Source organism: Vanellus vanellus (assembly GCF_965231255.1).
Source record: "Vanellus vanellus genome assembly, chromosome: 4".
In the NCBI taxonomy this organism is placed as follows: Eukaryota; Metazoa; Chordata; class Aves; order Charadriiformes; family Charadriidae; genus Vanellus; species Vanellus vanellus.
Window position 1 is genome coordinate 70160857 of NC_138909.1, and position 20349 is coordinate 70181205.

Sequence of the window (20349 nt, forward strand, 5' to 3'; positions counted from 1 at the left end):
TTGCAGACTTCCAGCTGAGGACAGAAACATGTTCGTGTAGCTATCTGGCACAGATCATTAAAAAAAATAAAAATCAATATTAAGAGAAGGGTCAGATTACTGAGGGGAGGATGAACCCTTTCCAAGACCTTGCAAACGGTGTGTGCTACATGTTACAGAGCGGGCGGCTTCTGCCTTGTGCCATCCAGCTCGGTCCTCCCGTCAGCATTCTGATATACCCGTGCTTGATTAACACTCCTAAGCTTTAAGGTTTAATGATGATTGACCAAAGATTTCAGAAACTTATTTCAAAGCTGCTGCACTTTAACACATCTTACAGGATGAATGTTTGAGCACATGCAGCTTTGAAAAGGTGTGTGTGTGGGGGGGGTTGTGGGTGGTTTTTTTTTGTTTTTCCCTTTTACATTATAGGAAACTGTCCTGGTTTGTTGTTAAACAGAACCATTTTTCTGTTCAGTAATTTTACTTTTCAGCTAAGCCTCTTCTAACTAGCTGCACTCTGAAATTAACAGTGTATTTTTCCAACAGTATCTGCATCCAGAGTGGTAAGACCTCATTGTTTATAGCTGATGCCCAGGCATGGTATGCAGAGAGGCTCTTGCTTATACTTATTGCTATAGCCCCCACGGGCAACTCACTTGGTTATTTGCCCCGTTGGAGGGGCAGGAGCAGAAAAGCGTTGAGGGGTCCCACCTGCGGGGAGGAGCGGACAGGACAGGTGACCCCAAACTGACCAACAGGGTATTCCATCCCATCTGCCTCATGCTCAGTTTAAAAGCTGAGGGATCAAAGGGGTCAGTGTCTTCCAAGAGTCCCAGGAGGACTCTGTCTGTCTGCCTGCCTTTGATCCCGATCCTGAATCCAGGTCTGGAATCCAGTTCCCATCCGTCACCGAGTCCGGTCTGGGACTTCCCCAGTGCCCGCCGGTGACGTGACTGTCACCCTGGGAGCTCGATATTGGTTTTGTATATATTCCATATATTTCGTTATTTTCTTTTATTATTGATATTTCACTAAAATAGGTAAATTTCTTTTAAGCCCACAGTCTCTCTCTATCCCCCCCCCCCCCCCCCCCGCCCCCAGCAGGGCGATACTCTCCCCCTCCGCAGGGACCGAGCTCAGACAGCACCTGCCCTCCGCTGCTGCGGCCCGAACCACCGCGGGAACCAGTAACGCTACAATGCGCCGCCGCAGCCTGAGGGCGCCATGATTTGCACGTTGCGTCACTGCTGCGTGACATCACCGTTCTACGGCAGCACCGCCGAAGCACCGACGGCCCTGCGCCCTTGCGACTCTCGCTGACGCGCAGCAGAGGAAAGAACGCTCCCGCTCCCGCTCCCGCTCCCGCTCCCGCTCCCGCTCCCGCTCCCGCTCCCGCTCCCGCTCCCGCTCCCGCTCCCGCTTGTCCCCGCACGCGAAGGGGAGCCGCCTCCCAATGAGGCCTCGTGACGGAGGCGTGACGTCTCCGGGCCTACATTACCCGGCAGGCCGCTGCCGGAAGTGACGTTCGGCCGCATCCGGGGAGCGCGCGGTGGTGGCGGCGGCGGCGGCGGCGCGCGGTGCTTTGCCGTTTGTGGCAGTTGCGGTGGGTCGTGGGCGACCGGGCCGGGGCCGGGGCCGGGGGAGCTCGGGAGGCGGCGGCGGCGGCGGCGGCCTGAGCTGAGGCACTTCTCTCCCCGCAGGTGCGGCTATGGCGGACTCCACGCAGAACGGGCCTATGCAAGGCGGGGCCGGCGGCGGAGCCGTGGTAAGCAGCCCCCGGGGGGGAGTTGTGGAGGGAGGATGGGGAGCAGGCCGTGGCGCCGGCCCTGCTCTTGGCGGGGTGTGAGGGCCCTGGGCCGGCCAGAGTGGTGCTCCGGCAGCGCGGGCGTCCCTGGCGTCCCCGGCGGTACGGCAGGCTGCTCGCCCGGCTAGGGGCAGGGGTAGGGGGGAAGCGGCTCTTCCACTTTCGGGTTGAAAACGTGCTGCTGCTGCGCTGCCCTTCCTGAAAATGGCTCAATCGGGACGAATTCCCGGTGGCAGCAGCTCTATGTCTGTGGTTATGTTGTGCAAGTAAGCCAGTAGGTAACGATATGAAGACTGTTGCAGGTTAGTTAGGTTAATTTCCGGTCCCTGTCATAAAAAGGGTCGAGGAACAAAGAGGAGAAGAACAGTCTTCAAAAGCTGGTTCAAACGCGAAAAAAACCTTTGGACTCTTTTAGGAGAAAGGAAGCTGCTGTCTTGACTCTTAGGCATCTAATAGCCAAAAGCATGCCGTATTTCATCAGGGACTTTCTGGTATGGGGACCATACCAGGTGTGAAGAGGGCTGTGGCTAAAGGAGAGCTTAGCAACAGGAGAGGTGCTAGATTACTGTTAAAAGATTTTTTTTTCTTTTTGGAGGCCAAAAATATGTAGGCCAAAACGATGCAGCTTTCCTTATGATGTAGTTATGGTAACTTTACCTGACCCCTGCTTTTAATCCTCCTCCATAAAACTCGTGGAGACATAGCCCCAGATGTGTGAACTGTATTCTAAAAGGAACCTTGAAACAATAGATGCAAAAGTCAGTCAGGTCTAAAGACCTTGCATGATACACTTTTGAAAATGGCTGTTTTGTGAGGTTGGTTTGTTTAGGAGAAACTACCTCTATTCAAGATTTTACCACTATATTTTGTTGCAATGTACAGAGGAGCCTTTTGATTTCGAGACACCCTAGATATTTTTGATCTGGTTAGTAACATCATGTGAGTCAAGTTTCATATTGAACAAAAAGGTGCTCTTTGCTTCAAGCTATAATTTGCTTCTATTCAAAGTTGGAGAGAGAGTTGCAATTTAATATAGAAGAGAAAAATGTTCACTGTATGCAAATATTAAGATACCAACTTCTGTGGGGGTTGGGTTTTTTCTTTTCTAATGTAGCAATTTCTGATGGCTAACAAGTTGGATACAGCAATGTGGATTTCTCGCTTGTTCACAGTTTACTGCTCAGCTTTATTTGTCCTTCCTCTTCTAGGGTATGTATTATAATATTGTACAATAGCATTAAAATTTAAAATAAAAAAGCACTCCCTTTTCGTAGAGTTGTTTTGCATGTAAGGGTAAATTTCTATTATTCAGCTTACTTGGATGCTTTTTGTCAGAACAGTTTACAGATTTTTAGCTTGATTTAAAACACTTCTAGGTGTGTTTGGAAAATGTCGAGCAACTGTAGTGACAAATGCATGTTTTAATGTGTGGTTACGGAGTAATATATTGAGTTGTTTTACTTCTGGCATGGCAGTAGGTCGGTGTTACCAGTTTTTTAGTTGTATTTTGGTAATAGTGCTTATCTACAATAATAGAAATACTTCAGGTACTGTGTGATTGTGATGCAATTCTCAAGGGTGGAAAACTTCTGAGCAGGGGCTTGGTTCATATGGTAACATCTCCTCTGATGATTTGCAGGTTGCATGAAGCAGCAAGCTTTTACCAGCGTGCCTTGCTGGCAAATGCTCTTACTAGTGCCCTCCGACTACACCAAAGGCTACCGCACTTTCAGCTTAGCAGGGCTTTTCTGGCCCAGGCTTTGCTGGAGGACAGCTGCCACTACCTGTTGTACTCTCTTATCTTTGTGAATTCCTACCCTGTTACAAGTATCCTTTACTTGTGTCATCCTGGTAATGTTTTTAAATATCTTTAAGAACTTGATTCTTTTCATCACCTGTACCATGATTTGAAAAACTAGTTTAGACTAGAATATGTTTGCTATTCATAGAACACACTTTATGTAAAATAGGAGAAGCTTACATTGATTGATCCATATTCAGGTTAATCACCTGTGTAACTAGCGCACTGCGGTCTCTGGCTATTTAGATTTTCTTTCCTGAGACTTAAGTTCAATGGATTTTATGACCAGCCTCAAGTGATACTTTGAGAAGTTGGTAACTTTCATTTATTACGAATCCAGGATTTATATATGACTCCCCACTGTAAGTAGGACATATATCATGTAGAGAGACAATTACTCAGTAGTAGCTGCTTCAGATAATTTTTTAAGCAGAGAAAGTATGCAAAAAAGGCTCACTCCTGTGGCTTGTCAAAGGTGACCTGTAAGAACTACCTCTTCTTTGTGCCACTTTGTATGTATGCTTAATATCTTACTCTTAAAATGTCTCTGGCTGAGGAATGTCTACATTCTTGCTCCCTAAAATCTGAATGGCTGGCATTTGCATGCTCTTTGGTAAAGAAATGCATTTTGTAGCATATCTTAAAAAAAATATAATGACTATGTGTATTTGACAAATTTTACGTAGTAACCTCATGTGTGTCTTCCATGCAAAAAGAATGCATTTCAGTAGAAACGCGCTGGTTTGTAATGGTTATACTTTTGCATACATGCACATTTTGAAGTTAATAAAAATGCATAGTGAAGAGGTGTAAGAAGCAAAGGAAGAGCTATAAATATAGATGTTAGACAGCTACACGCCTTAATCCAGTATAGGTCGTTCCAGCCAGCCTCTTGCAAAGAGACATCAAACTAAGATTTGTGTGTTAGCATAACATCACGGAGAAATGAAGCACTTGTGCAGCCTATAATTTTCCTTATTGCTTGCTTCAGTGAGTATTTTTCCAGTTCTGCTGTTCTCTTTGCTTCATGCTGCCACATATACAAAGAAGGTTCTTGATGTAAGTATGATGATGTATGATACCATTAAAACTGTTGGTATTCTTGGGGGTGTATAAACAGATTTGAGTTGCAGCTATGGTGTTCTTTAGCTACACTAGAGGAGTTAGAGTGAAATTGTGGTATGGAATCTCAGCACAGAGAATCTGAGAAGTCTTTTCGGGCGTTGGATCCCCCCCTTCTGTTATAACTCAATGATACGTTGGAGTTGATGCTAATTATTTTTCTCCAAATGCCATTCTTTGAAGGAAGCAAAAGCTGTGTAACAGTTAAGTTGAAACTTAAGACATATCTTTTCAAGCTAAACCATAGCCTGTGAAATTTAATGTTCTACTTCAGTAGTAAAATAACAAACTGCAGGGTGAGGCTAGCAAGCAGAATACTTGCCAGTTGGACTTGCTGCTCAATGAACTGCCTTGTGCAGCTTAATGTAACTCCAACCTTTGGTCTTCCTTACTGGGCTATCTTGCTACTGTAGGTGCTTCCTCCTAGTGGGCAGAATAAGGCTTGTGGGGTGGAGGAGAGAATTGCAACACCTCATGTTTTTAACTGAACTCTATGTAATTATGGAGTTCCAAGCTTCCAGTAGTTTTCTTTGGGATAGTAATTTCAATACCTTTAAAGGATATAGTATTAAAATGCTGAAATGAGTTGTAAGTGATCGTTGTTAGTATTTTGACCTCTTTGTGCTAGAGAAGATTGGTGTAACTTGTATGTTTTTTGGCAATCTTTTTCTTCTTTAAAGGCACGAAGTTCAAATAGCTTGCCCTTTCTGAGAAATCTTTTAGAGAAACTGAATGCTAATCAACAGAATATTCTAAAATTCATTGCTTGCAATGAAATTTTCCTGATGCCAGCTACAGTTTTTATGCTCTTCAGGTAAGAATTACGATAAATATTTTAAGAATTAGAAACTCTACACAAGATTACTTTTTGCAGTTGAGTTTTCTGTGGGTCACAGATCTATTTTTATGGTTCTGGCTGACCAAGGCTTTAACTTAAGAGTTAAATTTATGTGATTCCTAGACTTTTCAAGTTGGTGCACCATGACATCAAAAAGCATTCACTCCAATATAACTGAGCACCAAAAAACCCTTGCCCTTTCATAGCAGAGGTGACATTGTTGGGTCAAATCAAAGTTTTTCAGGCCTGTAACTTGTATTCTCCTACATTGTTCAGTAAGTTTAATTTTGGTCAGTGTAACAGAATATTAAGATCTTCAGCTTCACTGAAAGTGAACCCTTATTTTTGATTATTAGATTCCAGAAATTTAAGTGGCATGAAACTTCATTGTGCTAAGTGTGCAAGCAGGAGTAGGTTATGTCCTCTCCTGTGTTACTTCTGACCAGTGACCCTTGTCTCTTTTTTTTTTTTTTTATTCCGTTTGGTTTTGCCTGCTGTGCAGGCTGTTGGGTTCATTTTAGGGGTCTCGAGCATGTGCATGTTGGAATCCCACTGAAGTCATATAGGCATAACAACCTGCCAGTCACTGAAGTCTGGGTCATTGCCTTTTAATATTTGGAGGGGGAATAACGCCCTTTGTTCTATACAAGTCATAGCACAGTGAGAGCATTTGTCTTGAGTGGTCTCACAGGCAGCAGAAGGGAGGCTTTATCTTCTTAGAAGTTGATAGAATGCGTAATTTGTCTTTATCTTTTGATATGTCAGCTGAACACTTCAATGCTTCAGCCCAGAAGCAGCCCTGAAGTTCCTTTTCGTTTAAGGCCATTTACCAATTGACAGATATACTTTGTATCCAGTATCTGAAACTTTAAAGTGCTTTAAACTTATCCTTAGGAGAACTCTCCCCCTGAAATTTAGTATGTGAAGTGTTGCTACTTGATATGTCAGCTTGATATGAAGCTTGTAAAGATTATATATCTTATAAAGAAAAAAATCATATAATGGTTAAATGCAGCTATTGTGAGAATTTGTTCTTTAAACTGTTTTAGCATATTAAATTGTTTGTAAATATTGTACAGGTGCAAGATTTCCTCTTTTCCCCCTCCTGTACCTTACTTTCCTTTTCACTTTTTATTTTTTCTTCTGGGTAAAGATAGAGCTCCTTCAAGTCTGAGCATTAGTTACTGGAACTGTCATGTTCAACTTCAAACAGAGCTTTTTAATATTGTGCTATATAGAAGAAGCTTCAGTCATTACAATTAAACTCATGGTATTTCTGTGCTTTGCTGTGTATAGTTTGTATGCTACCTTTTCACGTATCAAAACCTAATTTTGGTGAAACTGAAATAGTCAGATATCAGCTTGGCATTAATATCTCAATACTTCTATAATAGTCTCCAGTTTTGCAAAAGATACTAGAAATATCGTTTGGATATTCAAAGTTCTACAGTTAGAGCTGAAAAAGCTTGCTGTAAACTGGACCAGCAAGTTTTTTTCTTAATACTGAACAGTTGTTCACCATCACTTCTGTGATTCTTTGCCCACCACCAGAAATGAGGCATGTAAAAAAAACTTCATAAATATAAAATCAATACAAGAACAGCACTTTAACTGTTTCATTGAGCAGTTTTATTCTATAATGTAAGTTTCTGCCTTTGTAAGTATGGTTATGTACTCTTTTGTGTCAGATCTAGATTAGCTAAACCAATGTGACCCTAATCTAGCTTTTTTTTGAGCCTCAGTCATTTGCTTGCTTTTGTTAGGAAAAGTCCTGGTTTTGGTTTTGTTTTGTTTTTTTGTCAGTCTTAAGCTCTGCCTCTCTATTCCCTTTCAGTGGGCAAGGGAGTCTGCTCCAGCCGTTCATTTACTATAGATTTCTTACATTACGCTACTCCTCTCGGAGAAATCCATACTGTCGGTAAGTGCTAAATTGATTTCGGAAGTTAATGTTCAGCTGCATAGTTTTTAGGAGTTCAGAAATTTTTCATTGTAAAATTAATGTGTAACTCATAATTGCCACTTGCAGACTTATTATTGTGGAATGTGGAATACACCTGGATGCTAAAAAAAAAAAAAAAACCAAACAGCTGGTTCAAGGTTATATTTATTTCATGTGACTGAGCTTTTCTGAAATGTACCACTGTCCTTGAATGGGAGTGTTCAGAACATGCTTGCTTAATTAAAACTACACTTTGGGAGAAGTCATTTAATTGTTCTGCAGCCATTTACCAGAAAGATACTCGTATTTTTAGATTCCAGGCCTATCTGAGGCTAAGTCTATACATGAACAGGCACTTACGAACTTGTGTGATGTTAACAGGAAAAAAAAATCTGTGGATGATCTTAAACGCATTCATTACCTCATTTAGTTTAACTTATAAGTCATGTTATTATAATTGAAAAGGAGCCTTATTGATTTTGTTTGAAAGCTGGTCAAGCCAATACTATTGCTTTAAACTTTGAAACCATAAATATTTCTGTGAGGATTTGCTCAGGTCAGTGCTTTCTCAAAACATTTCTTATGACAAGCATGGCATAGTGTAAGATTTTGTGAATATACTTGCCAGTCTGATCAGTACTTGATTAGAAAATGGTTTGCTAAAGTAGCAAGGAAGTGGCTTTGGCTGCCATGGTATGCAAAGACAAGTCTGAGAATCATAAACTTAATCACCTCCTATTCTGTACTATTTTGTAAGAAATTAATTGTTCCATCTTGGTAGATTTTTGTTTTGTTTTTAGTAAAAAAAAAAAACAAAACCAACAACCAAACCAATTCTGAAGGCACTTTGCTACTTTGGTATCTAAAAATAATATAAGTTGTGCAATACTAAATCGAACTTTCAATAGAACTAGGTTATCCAAGATGTTCTGCTTGTATTTATGTAGTTTCAAGGGAAATGGGTGTTGTGGATTTTTTCTCATGTCTTGTCTTCTAATAGTTGCTTCTAGAGTGCAGGGTTCTTGCATTCTGGCAAGAAGCAGCACAAACACATAGTTACTTCCCAACTCCTGACACTATTTCTTATAAAGTGTTATTTCTATTTTTTTCAGTGTTTTTTTTTTTTGTTTGGCTTGAAGGGTGAATTTTTCTGCTGTCTTTATATCTGTCTTCAGCTGGAAGCTGCTGAACTAAAGTTAATTAAAACTTTAAAGGACAAGAATTCTGAAGCTCTTGCAAGATACTGAAACACCGAGTTGATCTAAAGAACTTGCTAACTAGAGGGGGGGGGGGTTGAGAAAAGAAGTGAAAAGATAAATTTAGATGATATTTACTTCTGATAAATACTGTAGGATTTTAAAACCCTCTTTACATTTGATTTTTTTCAGGACTCTCTTCACCGAGCTGAGGATTGTTGTTGAACACTTAATAATGAAGCCCTCATGTCCTGTTTTTGTAAGAAGACTGTGCCTCAGCAGCATTTCCTTTATAAGCAGATTGGCACCAACTGTTGCATAGCCAAATTTCAGGCACTTGTGTTTTGTGAACATTATGAGCAGCTGGCACTTCTGCTGATGATTATAAATTCCTGGTTTTACACTGATCTCACTCCAGGCTGTATAAAAATATGTATATGCTTTTCTTGGAGATAATATGAAATTTAGCATATAAAAAGCAAGTCACGGCAACTTAAAATTACTGTGCTGTATTGCTAATTGGTGGAAAAAAAAAAAGTAGCTGCATCCTATCCAAAACATGCCCAGTCATACAGAATTGGGGTTTTTTTAGGAATCAAGGATTATTTAAGGTTGATTAAAACTTCTAAGAAGTCTGTGCTCAGTAGGTTTATGATTGTTTGAACTCTAGCTACTGTAGGATGTCTCCAGTGGATAGCAATTGGTACATATACCTATGCCATACACTTTGGACAGTATTCTTCTGCTTACTAAATGTATCTGTAGAAGCATTTTGTCTAAGTTACTATACTCGATGGAAAAATATGGCCCACTTTAAATTTAACAAAAATGATTAAAGTTTATTAAGCAGACATAGTTAACACCTTTTCTGAAGGAGAGGCTATTTTTATTACTACTTAAACTCTTCCAACTTTCTACCTTGTGACATAGTCTTACATTACATTGTTGGAAGAAATCTCAAGACTCTGATCATGAAAAACTCTGTGCGGTTACCTTGTCATAACAAGATATTTTACCAAGCCAAATTGCTGACCTGTAGGCTTTTCAGACAATGATGCAATGCTTAAACTTTTAACCATCTCTTAAGTGAACTAATCAATGTAAATGAAGTAACTTTTGCAGATTTGTTCTCGTGTCTACACAAATGTGAGACTGCAGTAATTCAAGCATGTCAGCCTTTTAGAAAATTAATCTGTAGCTAGCTCTGTATAAATTGTTCTTCCAGTTTCTGAGAATCTCATTGTGATGGGAAATTTGCTTAAAGGATTGCACCTGTTTAGGCAGCTTCTGAAACAAATGGGTGTAGGGTTTTGGGTTTGTGGTTTTTTTTTTTTTTTTGGCATAAATCCATCTGATGGCTGATCTGAAGCCAGTGTTATGACTACAGAAGTGAGTGCTGATTGTGCATTCACCCAGCAGCTAAAAGGTAGGTTGTGGAAAAAGAATATTATGTCTGAAGACAACTTCTTTCTGTAAATTCAAGGGAAAGTATCTGCCTAATCTTGTGTAGTTAATGTACTGCATAAATTCTAACTGCATAAAATTAAATGGGTTTCATTGGCCTTTTGTAAACTCCTATAGCATTGTACTTTAAATTTCTCTGACCAAGGAAGAATAGTTATGTGAAACATTTCCAAAAACAGTCTTGAAGCAAAGTATTTTCATGTAACTATTGAGTTATCTTATATGTGATGTGGATATCATTCAGACTTTCCGGTTGTATTAGTTTGTTAGATCAGAGCCATGTATTTATACACTTATTTCATTTTTTGCTCAACCTCTTGGTACTGATGAACCAGTTGCTAATTGAATATGATATTCTTTGACTACTTATCTTGCTCTCTGAACATGATTAGCTATTTATAGAACACTTGCACACTGCAGAAGCAACTGCAGTAATGCTGTACAGCTGCTAAAGACTTGAACAAGATTCACTATATGTATATCCTGTAATTTGAGGGTTTTATAAAAACTAAAATTTCTACTGCAATAAAAGGAGTGTTAATTTGCTAGGCTCTTTAAGCTTATTTTCTCTCTAACAGAACATACTGATGCTTGAACCTGGAAGTTGAGCAGAATGCTGTCCTGTGTGTATGTATGGCATGTTCTTATATTGCTACTGCCGCTTCTGGATTGGCATGTAATGTCTTGTGCATTTCTAAATTATTTTCCAGGGAATTCTTGCCTTGCAAAGTGCAAAAAACTTATAACCCGTTCCTTCAAAATTTAACCCAAGAATAAGCACTGCAGCAATAGCATCTAATCAGAGCAGAAATCTAGACCTGCTTCTTGCCATTTCAGTTCTTCAGCATTGTTCTAGACCTTCTTGCATATTACATGGTATATTTGTTGAATGGTGACATCAGACTGTTCAGCTTTTTGCACCACTGTGATTTTAGAAATTAATTTGGTCATCTAAGTTGGTCATCATACTGGGACTGGAAGGCAAAGAAATAGTTTTGTAATTAGTGTAAGTGAAATAATGTGTTACTTCTTAGCAAATTTTTGTTGTGTAAGATTGCTTTTATGGGTGCGGTTGACTGTTCCTTTAATTGTATGCTGCTACTAAATTACAGAAGAGTCTAAATTGGGTCTGATGTATTTCAACTGTAACTGAAGGATGCTAAGTCTTGAGATCCAACTCTATGAATGGACAAGAAAGACTAAAAGGAATAAGTGAATGAGATTTCGGGAAGTAGAGAGTTGAAAGGCAATGCCATGAAGTAGAGCTTACATATGGATACAGAATTTCTTGTTAACTTTTTCTATTAAGTCTTAAAAATGGATCAAGAGGAGGAGGATCTTTCACAAATAGGATTTGATTTGGCTAGTAGTATATTCTTGGCTTTGCAAGTTGCTTGACAAATGAGGCCTGGATTTTACTTGTGGCCTGGTAAAACACCTCTCTGATGTGCCAAGAAAACACGGAACAATGGGGCAAGAATAACTTCCAAGCAAAATAGGTAGGGCATCTGACCTGTACTCTGCATCAACTTTGTTGTGTTTTTTTTTTTTTTTTCTCGTTTCACTGTAGCTGCCTAAGTGATAATACCGAGTTTCCTCAATGCTGGCAAAAACATTTCTCTCCTTGTGCCTGATTCCTTACTGCAGTTTGTGACTGTTTCTATGCTAACAATTAAGTTAAAAACACAAAATGCTGGTTGTGTCCTGATAGCTTGAGATTTTTCTGGTGAAAAGAACTGTATGTTCATGCTGCCATGCTGTCAACTGCTAGCCATGATGCAGAGGCTGTAACAGAAGTCTGGTAGTAGAGAAACTTTGCAACTGACTGCAAAATGCCTGCCAGCCCCAAATGTGAAGCAGAGAAGTTCTTATTTTACTGAAAGGTTGCCTACCTAGTGTGGCAATTGTTTCCACTGGTGTAAATCTCGCTGGTCACTGTTTTTATCATCTTAGCTTTCATAAGATAGAAGTGCTGTTGCGTAAATTCTGTGGGTAGGCCTACCCCTTGCTGTGCACAAGCTTGCTGTGGAAGTGACGCTCCAGCATAAGACTTGTCTGTTCTCACCTGTAGATAAATAAAGCATCAGGGCCCACTGTGTCTGTTGGAGCGGCTAATGCCAGCTGGGATTTCGTGCATGCAAAGTAATTCACTAATGCATCCACCCTTTCCTTTATTGTCTCATTTAATTTTATATTTCTGCTGTCATTTTTGTACTGTCAGTTTTATGTTTTGCTCCCTTCTTTGATGGATGTTCAAGGGGAACAATATCTGTTAATATTTTAAGTTACACTTTTTAAGGATTTTTTAGTATATTATAATCATGAGCCACTACGTTTTCCAACAGTTTTTGAGCTGCTAACTATATATGTGATAGTACTGTCCAAACAAATAATGTAGCTTGTAATTTTGTACAGTTTGTGTTGGACCTTTTTATCATTAGGCACTGGTATTACAACATTTGCTGTACAGATCCCTTGTTAATTAAGAAAGTACAGTTCTTGCCCATTTTAGAGACGGGAACTGAGGCATGGAAGGAAAGACTGCTCGCCTGAGGCAATGTAAGAGCTCTGACAGAGCAGGAAATAAGAGTTGGACAAGTGTCTGGGGGAACTGCTATTTGTTTCTATGCCACACATGACCTGGTCCCATTTCCAAAATGATACTAACTGCTGCTTAAACAGTTTCAAAAAGTACTGTACTTGACGGTGCTGAGATTAAGGGTAACTGATTCCTGTGTACAAGAGCGAGGTATGGCCCCTTGTATTGTTGTCTTTCTGGTGAGGAAAAATAATGCAACAGAATAAGATCGCAAGCACTTATGTGCTAGATGTTAGCAGGATATGCTGATCTGTTGTAATTATAACTTTTAATTGCTTCAGTGCAGGTATTTGTGGTTAAACTATACACTAATAAATTTCAGTGTATATCTTTGTCCTGTGACTTTTATTGTGCTATAAATTTTCTTAAAATCACAGGAAGAGTCAGGTCTTGCTGTTTTAAATTGCCTTTTAAGGATAGAACCTTAAGCAGTCTTTTATTTCAAAGATGCATTATCAGTATGGCTATTGTAATGGAATTTAATCTTAAATGTGGATTCAAAAATATCTTTTCATAAAACGTCAGCATTACTTATTAACGTTTCTGCAGAAGCTAGCTGTGTGATAATAGCAGATATTGTGCAGGTAAGGGCGTTTCATTGCTTAGATCTTTGCCATCCAGATGGTACAAACTTCTAAAATGAATTGAAAAATTCATCTTTTACTTGTATTCAAGGGCTGAGGCACAAAATGCTAATGTATGGGCTCAGAGGGGAAATATAGTTCTCCTGCATATTTGAGAAAATGTGAAGCCCTTTCAAGAAAATCTAATAAACATAATAATCACAGGCTGCTGACACTAAGGAAAAAGCACCTCATTCGCTCTTTCTTTTATGCAGCGATTTACTGGTCCCTACTGATTTTCAAATTGGATCACTGCAGTAAATTATCCATGCCAGTACCTGTGAAAGAAAGCACTGGGATCCATATTTGTTTAGTGCTGTGCTTAAATCAGCAAGAATGATAAATTTGATGGTATGAAATTGGAAATATCAAGGGCTTTTCTCAGTGAACAAGCAAGTATCTCCATTTGTAATTTATTGTGACCCTTTTTCACTGTATGTGCTTTGTATGTCAAATATTTATTTCAAAACAAATTAAATTGTTTTCTGTATTGATACAGCTATGGTTTTGTTGATGTTCTTGAAATGAAATTTTATAGGTTTTTTTTTCTGAATTTAAAATATTGCCAATGTTGTGTTGCAAAACAGCACTTGTTTAAGTTCAAATCTCCGAGTTTGAGTTACTGACCATCAGCTTTCCATGTTAAATGTTCCAGCTGTGTGTTGGGTGCTTTTTTTTTTTTTGTTTGGGGTTTTTTTGGTGTGTTTAGAACAGTGCAGAATGCAGTGAGCTACTGCAGCTTCTCATTTGCGTTTTCTAGAGAAAAAGGAAGATTGAGCTGTGTATCGAAACCAAAAAAAGCTGATCCCTGTCCTTAAGTCACTGGAGCTATTCTGCCTTACACCTGGCATGGGTAACACCAAGTCCTGTGGAAAAAAAATAATTTACCTACATGCTCAGTTTACTGCCCTAGGAAAATATGAAAAGTGCAAGTGTTAATAGAGAAAGTTAACTGTACACCTGTGTTCTGGTAGGAGTCCTGTCCCTTTAATCCTAAAATAGGTTACTTTGTGACTATGATTACATCCCACTAACTGCCACTGCTGAACTGAAAGTGAGTTGTAGCTAGTGCCTGATTACTTGGAATTTTTATCAGTGTAATAATTTGTTTAGCATCTAGTGAGCAAAATCATAAACCGGTGGTGTTAATAACATGACCCTATGTTATTCTCCTCTTGTGGGCTAGGCTTAGCTCATTTGGGATGGCATGTTAAATACCTGACTTCTGTTCAACCGCAGTGCCAACCAGATGGGCTTTATTCTACCACAGCTGGCTACCACCATACAGCTGTGGCTTTGTAGAAGCAGTAGTACAGATTGTATTCTGAGGAGCCATGAAAGACCTTGCTCTTAGAAGAAAGCAGTGGCTAATTTGAGTTTATCTCCCTTTATCCAGTATCGTGACCACAATACCTTGCTTGTGAGGCAAGTGAAGTGTTGCAGCAGTCCAGACTCCTGCCTGGGTGAGGAAACTTGTTGCCTCCAGAACAAGTGCAAATCACGGTATCTTCATTTGCTGTGCGTGTTGCTATGAACATTCACTTAGGCACCTTTGCCAACATGAAGAGCAAGATGATATTGGAAGAGGATGGTGCATCACTTGGCCAAGGTATTTCACAGGAAAATTAAGCTGAAATTAAAGGTGCAGGGCTAGATTATCTGCAAGGGTTAAAGCAATGTCAACTATAGTTTTCACAAAGGTAGAAACATAATGGAGAAGGGAGAAAAATAATGAGGATGGAGAAGAAATCAACTCTGTGATAAAAGAGAGCTCTGGAAATCCTACTAGGTGCTCTTTTGCTTTCACAAACCCCAATTCGCCATTCATGGTTTTATGCCATTGGTATCCTCTGGATAGTACTGAAGTTTTCTAGCTGTAAATTATTTCTAATTTAATCTCTATTAAAATACTACTGGAATAGCATGCTCAGATGCTGCCGTTTTGTACAAGAGCTGACAGGCTGACCTTGGTTTACTTAAAATGGGAAACAGCTGCAGTTGAATTATGCATTCTTGTCTGTTATGTTTGAAGCTCCTGTAGTGGAAAAGTAGAGAAATAAACACTTACTATGGTCTATATTGATACTGGGTTTCTTGTTTTTTTTTTTTTTTTTTGTGTGTGTTTTGTTTGTTTGTTTTTTGGTTTTTTTTTTTTAAGCTTTTCTGTTTCTGCTTTGCTGCACTTTTTGTATTGGCAATCTAGGGGGAGATATATATGCAACTGCATGGGGTTTTGTCCTGATGTATGTTTGGTTCTGTGTGCAAAGACACATATAGAACACGATATTTGTAATGTAGCATTTTAGTATTTTTGGATTTAATCTAGAGAATCTGACCAAACAGTGTTTTGAGGTGACAGTTGTTTGCCTATTACAATACCTTTCAACATTCTGCTATAGCAACTTCAGTTAGGTCCTGACTAAAGCACAACAAAAATAATTGTGAATCCTTTCAGTGATAAAGTTTAAATCAAAGCCATTATTAGCAAGTCTTTTTGTAATGGCAGATGGAAGTCTGAAGTTGACTCTCTGAAATTTTTGTGTCCACTGGCATTTTATCAGTTCTATAACTGTATAATACAGAGAAATATTGAAACCTTAGAAACTACAGTTACAGCATCAAGCACTAGTTCAGTGTGTGTTTGGACATGCAGTGGTTCTATTCACATTTTTAATTCTCTCAAATTTTTTAACAACACTCTGGGGCAGAGGTAAGCAAGACAATTGGTTGTATCAATGTATAGATGCTGTGGATCGATGGTGTGCATATATACTTACATCAGCAGATAAATAATACATAGAACATGTAATATTTTGAGGTTTTTTTGCCATTTGGATACGTTAATACACTTCGCTCTTTATGATTAAAAAGCCTCTGCCAGCTGCCTTTCTTTGCAGTGTTACACATTTGTAAGGGAAATAGGTTTGTGTTTTGTTTTGGTTTTTTTTTTTTTTTTAAAGATTCTTGCACTGCATAGGTGCTTCTAACATCCTGCCTTTATACAGTTAAAAAGTACTAGTCAAGCTTATTTCACATTCTTCTAATAACTTCTTTTTTTCATACAAGCAAAAGAATCAAGCTGCTTTTAAGCTGGTCTTTGATTTCTTCAAGTAAGAGACTGTAGGACAGGTGGAGTAGCCAGAGACTAGACCTGACGATGCAGGAAGCTTCCTCCAGTCCTGTGTTTCTGTGCATCGCTGCGTATTACTGTGGAGAATAAGATGAGTTTTTTCAATATATTATATATTATGTACCTACTATTGTTTTTAAGAATTTTAAAGTAGCTTTCTGCTTTAGGATGAAAGTAAGTGCTACTAACCTTAAGAGTTCTTTTGCCTTCTCAACGGCTGGAAATTTTAGTTGATGCTATGGTTTGGTCATTTGAAATGAAGTGGAATTCTTATTCCATGTGCTAATTTTATTCCAAACCACTGACTTCTAGTGGCTGGGTTGCAACTATGAAGCAAAACATTTTGGAAATTGATGTGCTCTTCATGTGTCTATTGGCTACAGGAGAGTCTTTTTCCCTTTAAGTTTCTTAGGAGACTAATGTCTCTTCAAGATTTAGCATACTTTGGCTTTTCAAGTATCTATCTGCCTTATGCACTAGAAAGGAGATCAAAAGACAACTGGATTTATAGTTAAGGTTTCTTTGAATAAGTAACTACTCACAAGCCCAAGTGTTTGTTGTGATTGTTGGGAAGCCAAAAGACCCTATGACCTGTGAAAGGATCCCGTAATAAAGATCTTAAAACATTTATTGTTGAATCCTTGTAGTCATAAAGCACAGTAATTATATTAGCAGAATCCTGATTCCTTTTTGCTTAGGATGTTGCTGCTTTACGCTTGAAGTCTTTCCCACATGTGTGGGTGTGGGATTATTGATCCAGGAACAGTAATATTTTCATCTTTTTCCTGTATAGCCATAAAGCGTGCACTTCTGGATATATGTTGTATGAATCTTTTCCTTTTCCCTAATTTGATTGTAGCTGCATATGTCCCAGTATAACTCCCATTGATTTTTTTTTTTTTTTTTTTTTTTTTTTTTTGTTAAGATATGCAAGTGACTCTCAGTTCCCCAGTGGGATAGCAAATTCTTTAAAAGTGCAATGCCTCCCTTTAGGAAAACAGAGTACTGGGTAGCTAAAAGGAGTGCCTGCATTGACATGTTAAATCAGAGCCATACTGTGGGGTTTTTTTAAGGGAATCCCCTGATAGTTCTCATTCACCATCAAACCGAACTGGAATGTCTGTTGGAGGCTCGTTCCTAATGAGCTCTAGTCCTTGTCAGGGACACAGGGCCTGACTGGTGTGGGGGCTGCATTACTGCCAAGTTCTCCTGTGTGTACCACGTACACACAGCAATGGAGGGCTTCCAAACCATGGAGACATGTGGTGCCCTGAAGTCTTTTGAGCACTGAGTAAAAGGCCAAATGATGTCTCTGCCTCCATGTCTGCTGTCGATCTCCAGCCCTCAAAGTTTATCCCATCTCTCTCCTATCCTGATATTCCCTTCCTTCTTTACCTGCCCTATCTCCTGTTGTTTGCTCTTGCAAAATCCTTTCTCTCCCTCGGAGCCCTATTCCCCAGCTTTATCGTACCAATTATCAACCAATTCTGCAGTACTGATGTCAGCTTAGACTCCCAGAAGATCTGGCATGTGTCACCTGGGTTCCCGAGGAAAGGATGTGGCTGCCAGCCTGTGCTGCGAGAGGACTGCAAGCCACTCCAGCAGCAGGAGGTCACTGGCTGCTGCTGGGGTCAAAAGGGCTGGTTCAGTGCTGTTGCACACAGTTCAAGAAACTGAAGATGACTCTGCTGGTGTTCAGGTGAATGAACTGCATGTGAATAATTGAAAACACTTGTCCATGTGCTGGAGACAAAGGATATTTACTCCTAGTTTATGTTGATCTTTGACCCAGTGACTACAAAACAACTTTACAGACCTATGTAACTCAGAGTGGTGTTATGCAGACTTTGTAGATTCGCCATTTTGTGCTTTGGAAGAGTTATTCGCCTCCTGCACCTGTCTGCCACGAAATATTTTCTCTTTTTCTGTTAATTGAAATATACCTGGAAAACTTAAGCTGTTTGGTATCATTGGACACTTTATGTATTCATTCTCTTTTTTTTTTTTTTTTTTGAACTACTGGTATGTATTTGCTTGGTCCTAACAATGTATGTGTAGGATCATAAATGGTACAAAATCAAAACAGTCTCCCTTTTAAAAACCTTGCTATGATGTATGAAAGACACAAAAGGCAGGATGTTATGGGAATCCCAAAATGTAATTTAAATTATATAAAATAATTACATTAGCTCTTGCCACTGATCTGGGGCCATTGCAAGCTTCCTCCACTTGAAATCTTTAATGAATTTCAGATTCAAAAATATTCAAATTGGCTTAATACTACATCATTTTTCATATAAGTGACACTAAAATCCTTCACTGTATTAGCCCTACTCCCCCCTGGGAGCAGGGGACATTACAGTGGGGGTCTGCTACATTGCTAGTGACCAATAACTAAGGGTTGTGATGCTCATAACTAAGGATTTAAGATTTTTGTCTTAGGATGCTGCAACTACAGGCCATGAGACATGGCAATTCATTATCGATTGCTTTATGTACTTGGCTATCCCACATTGTAAATAGGCTGTTATTGATGCTCTTTTGCTTGTTCTTTGTTTGCTTCCTCAGGTTTCAATATTTATCAATAGAAAGGCTCATGCAGAGTCCTTGATCATGTAAATCCTGGCTGACCGCCACACTGGTAGTATCTATTAATCTGTCTGTGCTATTCCAGCTTTATTAATTTCCTTCCTGGTTTGTATTTACAACAACAAAACCAGACAAGGCAAATTCAGTTATTCAGCTGGATAAAATAATATGAAGTAGTTTAGTAATTCCATTTGGTTTTGAATAGGAAATGATAAACCTAAAGAAAAATAATTTTAGAAGTAATGCAACAGTTAGCATCTCTTCTACAGTATAGCAGAAACTCTTCAGGAATGACAAATGTTTCAAGAATTTCTGTATTCTTTCAAATATCTTTATGTAGGGAAAAGAAAGGGAGTTCTGTTAACATTATGTTTCTTCTTTTTTTACTGCTAGGCTTTTACCAAAATAACAAGCAGCCAGCTAAACACACACCAACTGCATGTTTGACCCCTACTAAAATTGGTGAGTTGACTACACCTTTGCTACTTCACAACTCTATTGCTTGTACATCTGGTACTTAATGATACAGCATCTGTTGCAATGCTCCCGATTCACCTGGTATGGCTGCAATTGGACTAATGGGAAGATGGGTGTTAATTATTTTATGCAAGTATTTTACTTCAATTTGCCTCCATTGGGCTTGTATTGGCAATGCTAATCACTAGCTGGCTGGTAAAGAAGTTACGTGCCAGCAAACCTTGTTCAAAATCTAATTGGGTGTGTTAAAGGCAGGCGCTGTAATAATTCTCCTCAGTGATCAAATGCTTTGTGGATTATCAGGTACATTAATTACTCAAATTCCCTGCCAGGCTAACTTCTGGTGAGCTCCCATGTTCCCCACAGCGCACAAACGAAGGCAGGGAAGCCAGAGACCGTTTGTCAGTCACGTAAACGAATATCAAAGCTATCTTGGAAAAACTTGAAATTGTCAAATTGCTTTTATATATATATATATAATATATATAAATATATAAAAGGGACTGATTACACGCATGTTCTTGACCCAGGCTGTTGGTGAGACGAGAAGGAGTTGTCTCGGCAGGGCCGGGATGGGTACACACAGACATCGCAACCCTCCGACTGCAGGAAGGGCCGCAGGGAGAACCCGCAGTTTGGGTTTTTTTTTTTTTTTATTAGTTTCACCAGCACTGGCCCGGGAAGCACATTTCAGGGGAGACGTAAGGGTAGGGAAGAGCATTTTCACATTTTTTTTTTTTTTAAAGAAATAAATAATAAAAATACCTCCCCAACAGATTTAGCGT

At 39.3% G+C, this 20349-nt stretch overlaps 1 protein-coding gene across 1 annotated transcript; it reads left to right on the forward strand.

The window, feature by feature from the left end:
- Positions 1-1687: 1687 nt before the first annotated feature.
- On the forward strand, positions 1688-10683 carry TMEM33 (transmembrane protein 33). The gene is made up of 7 exons (XM_082482373.1): positions 1688-1747; positions 2901-2995; positions 3426-3613; positions 4579-4646; positions 5390-5523; positions 7382-7465; positions 8875-10683. The coding sequence occupies exons 1-7, from the start codon at positions 1691-1693 to the stop codon at positions 9002-9004; spliced, it is 756 nt and encodes a 251-aa protein (XP_082338499.1). The 5' UTR covers positions 1688-1690; the 3' UTR covers positions 9005-10683.
- Positions 10684-20349: the final 9666 nt, after the last annotated feature.

What these genes read in the sequence shown, in the direction of transcription:
- TMEM33 (XM_082482373.1), top strand. Translation starts at nt 1,691, where the DNA reads ATGGCGGACTCCACGCAGAACGGGCCTATGCAAGGCGGGGCCGGCGGC. An exon ending in GGGCCGGCGGCGGAGCCGTG is followed by an intron (nt 1,748 to 2,900) that starts GTAAGCAGCCCC and finishes TTTCTAATGTAG; the next exon opens with CAATTTCTGATGGCTAACAA. An exon ending in ATACAAAGAAGGTTCTTGAT is followed by an intron (nt 4,647 to 5,389) that starts GTAAGTATGATG and finishes TCTTCTTTAAAG; the next exon opens with GCACGAAGTTCAAATAGCTT.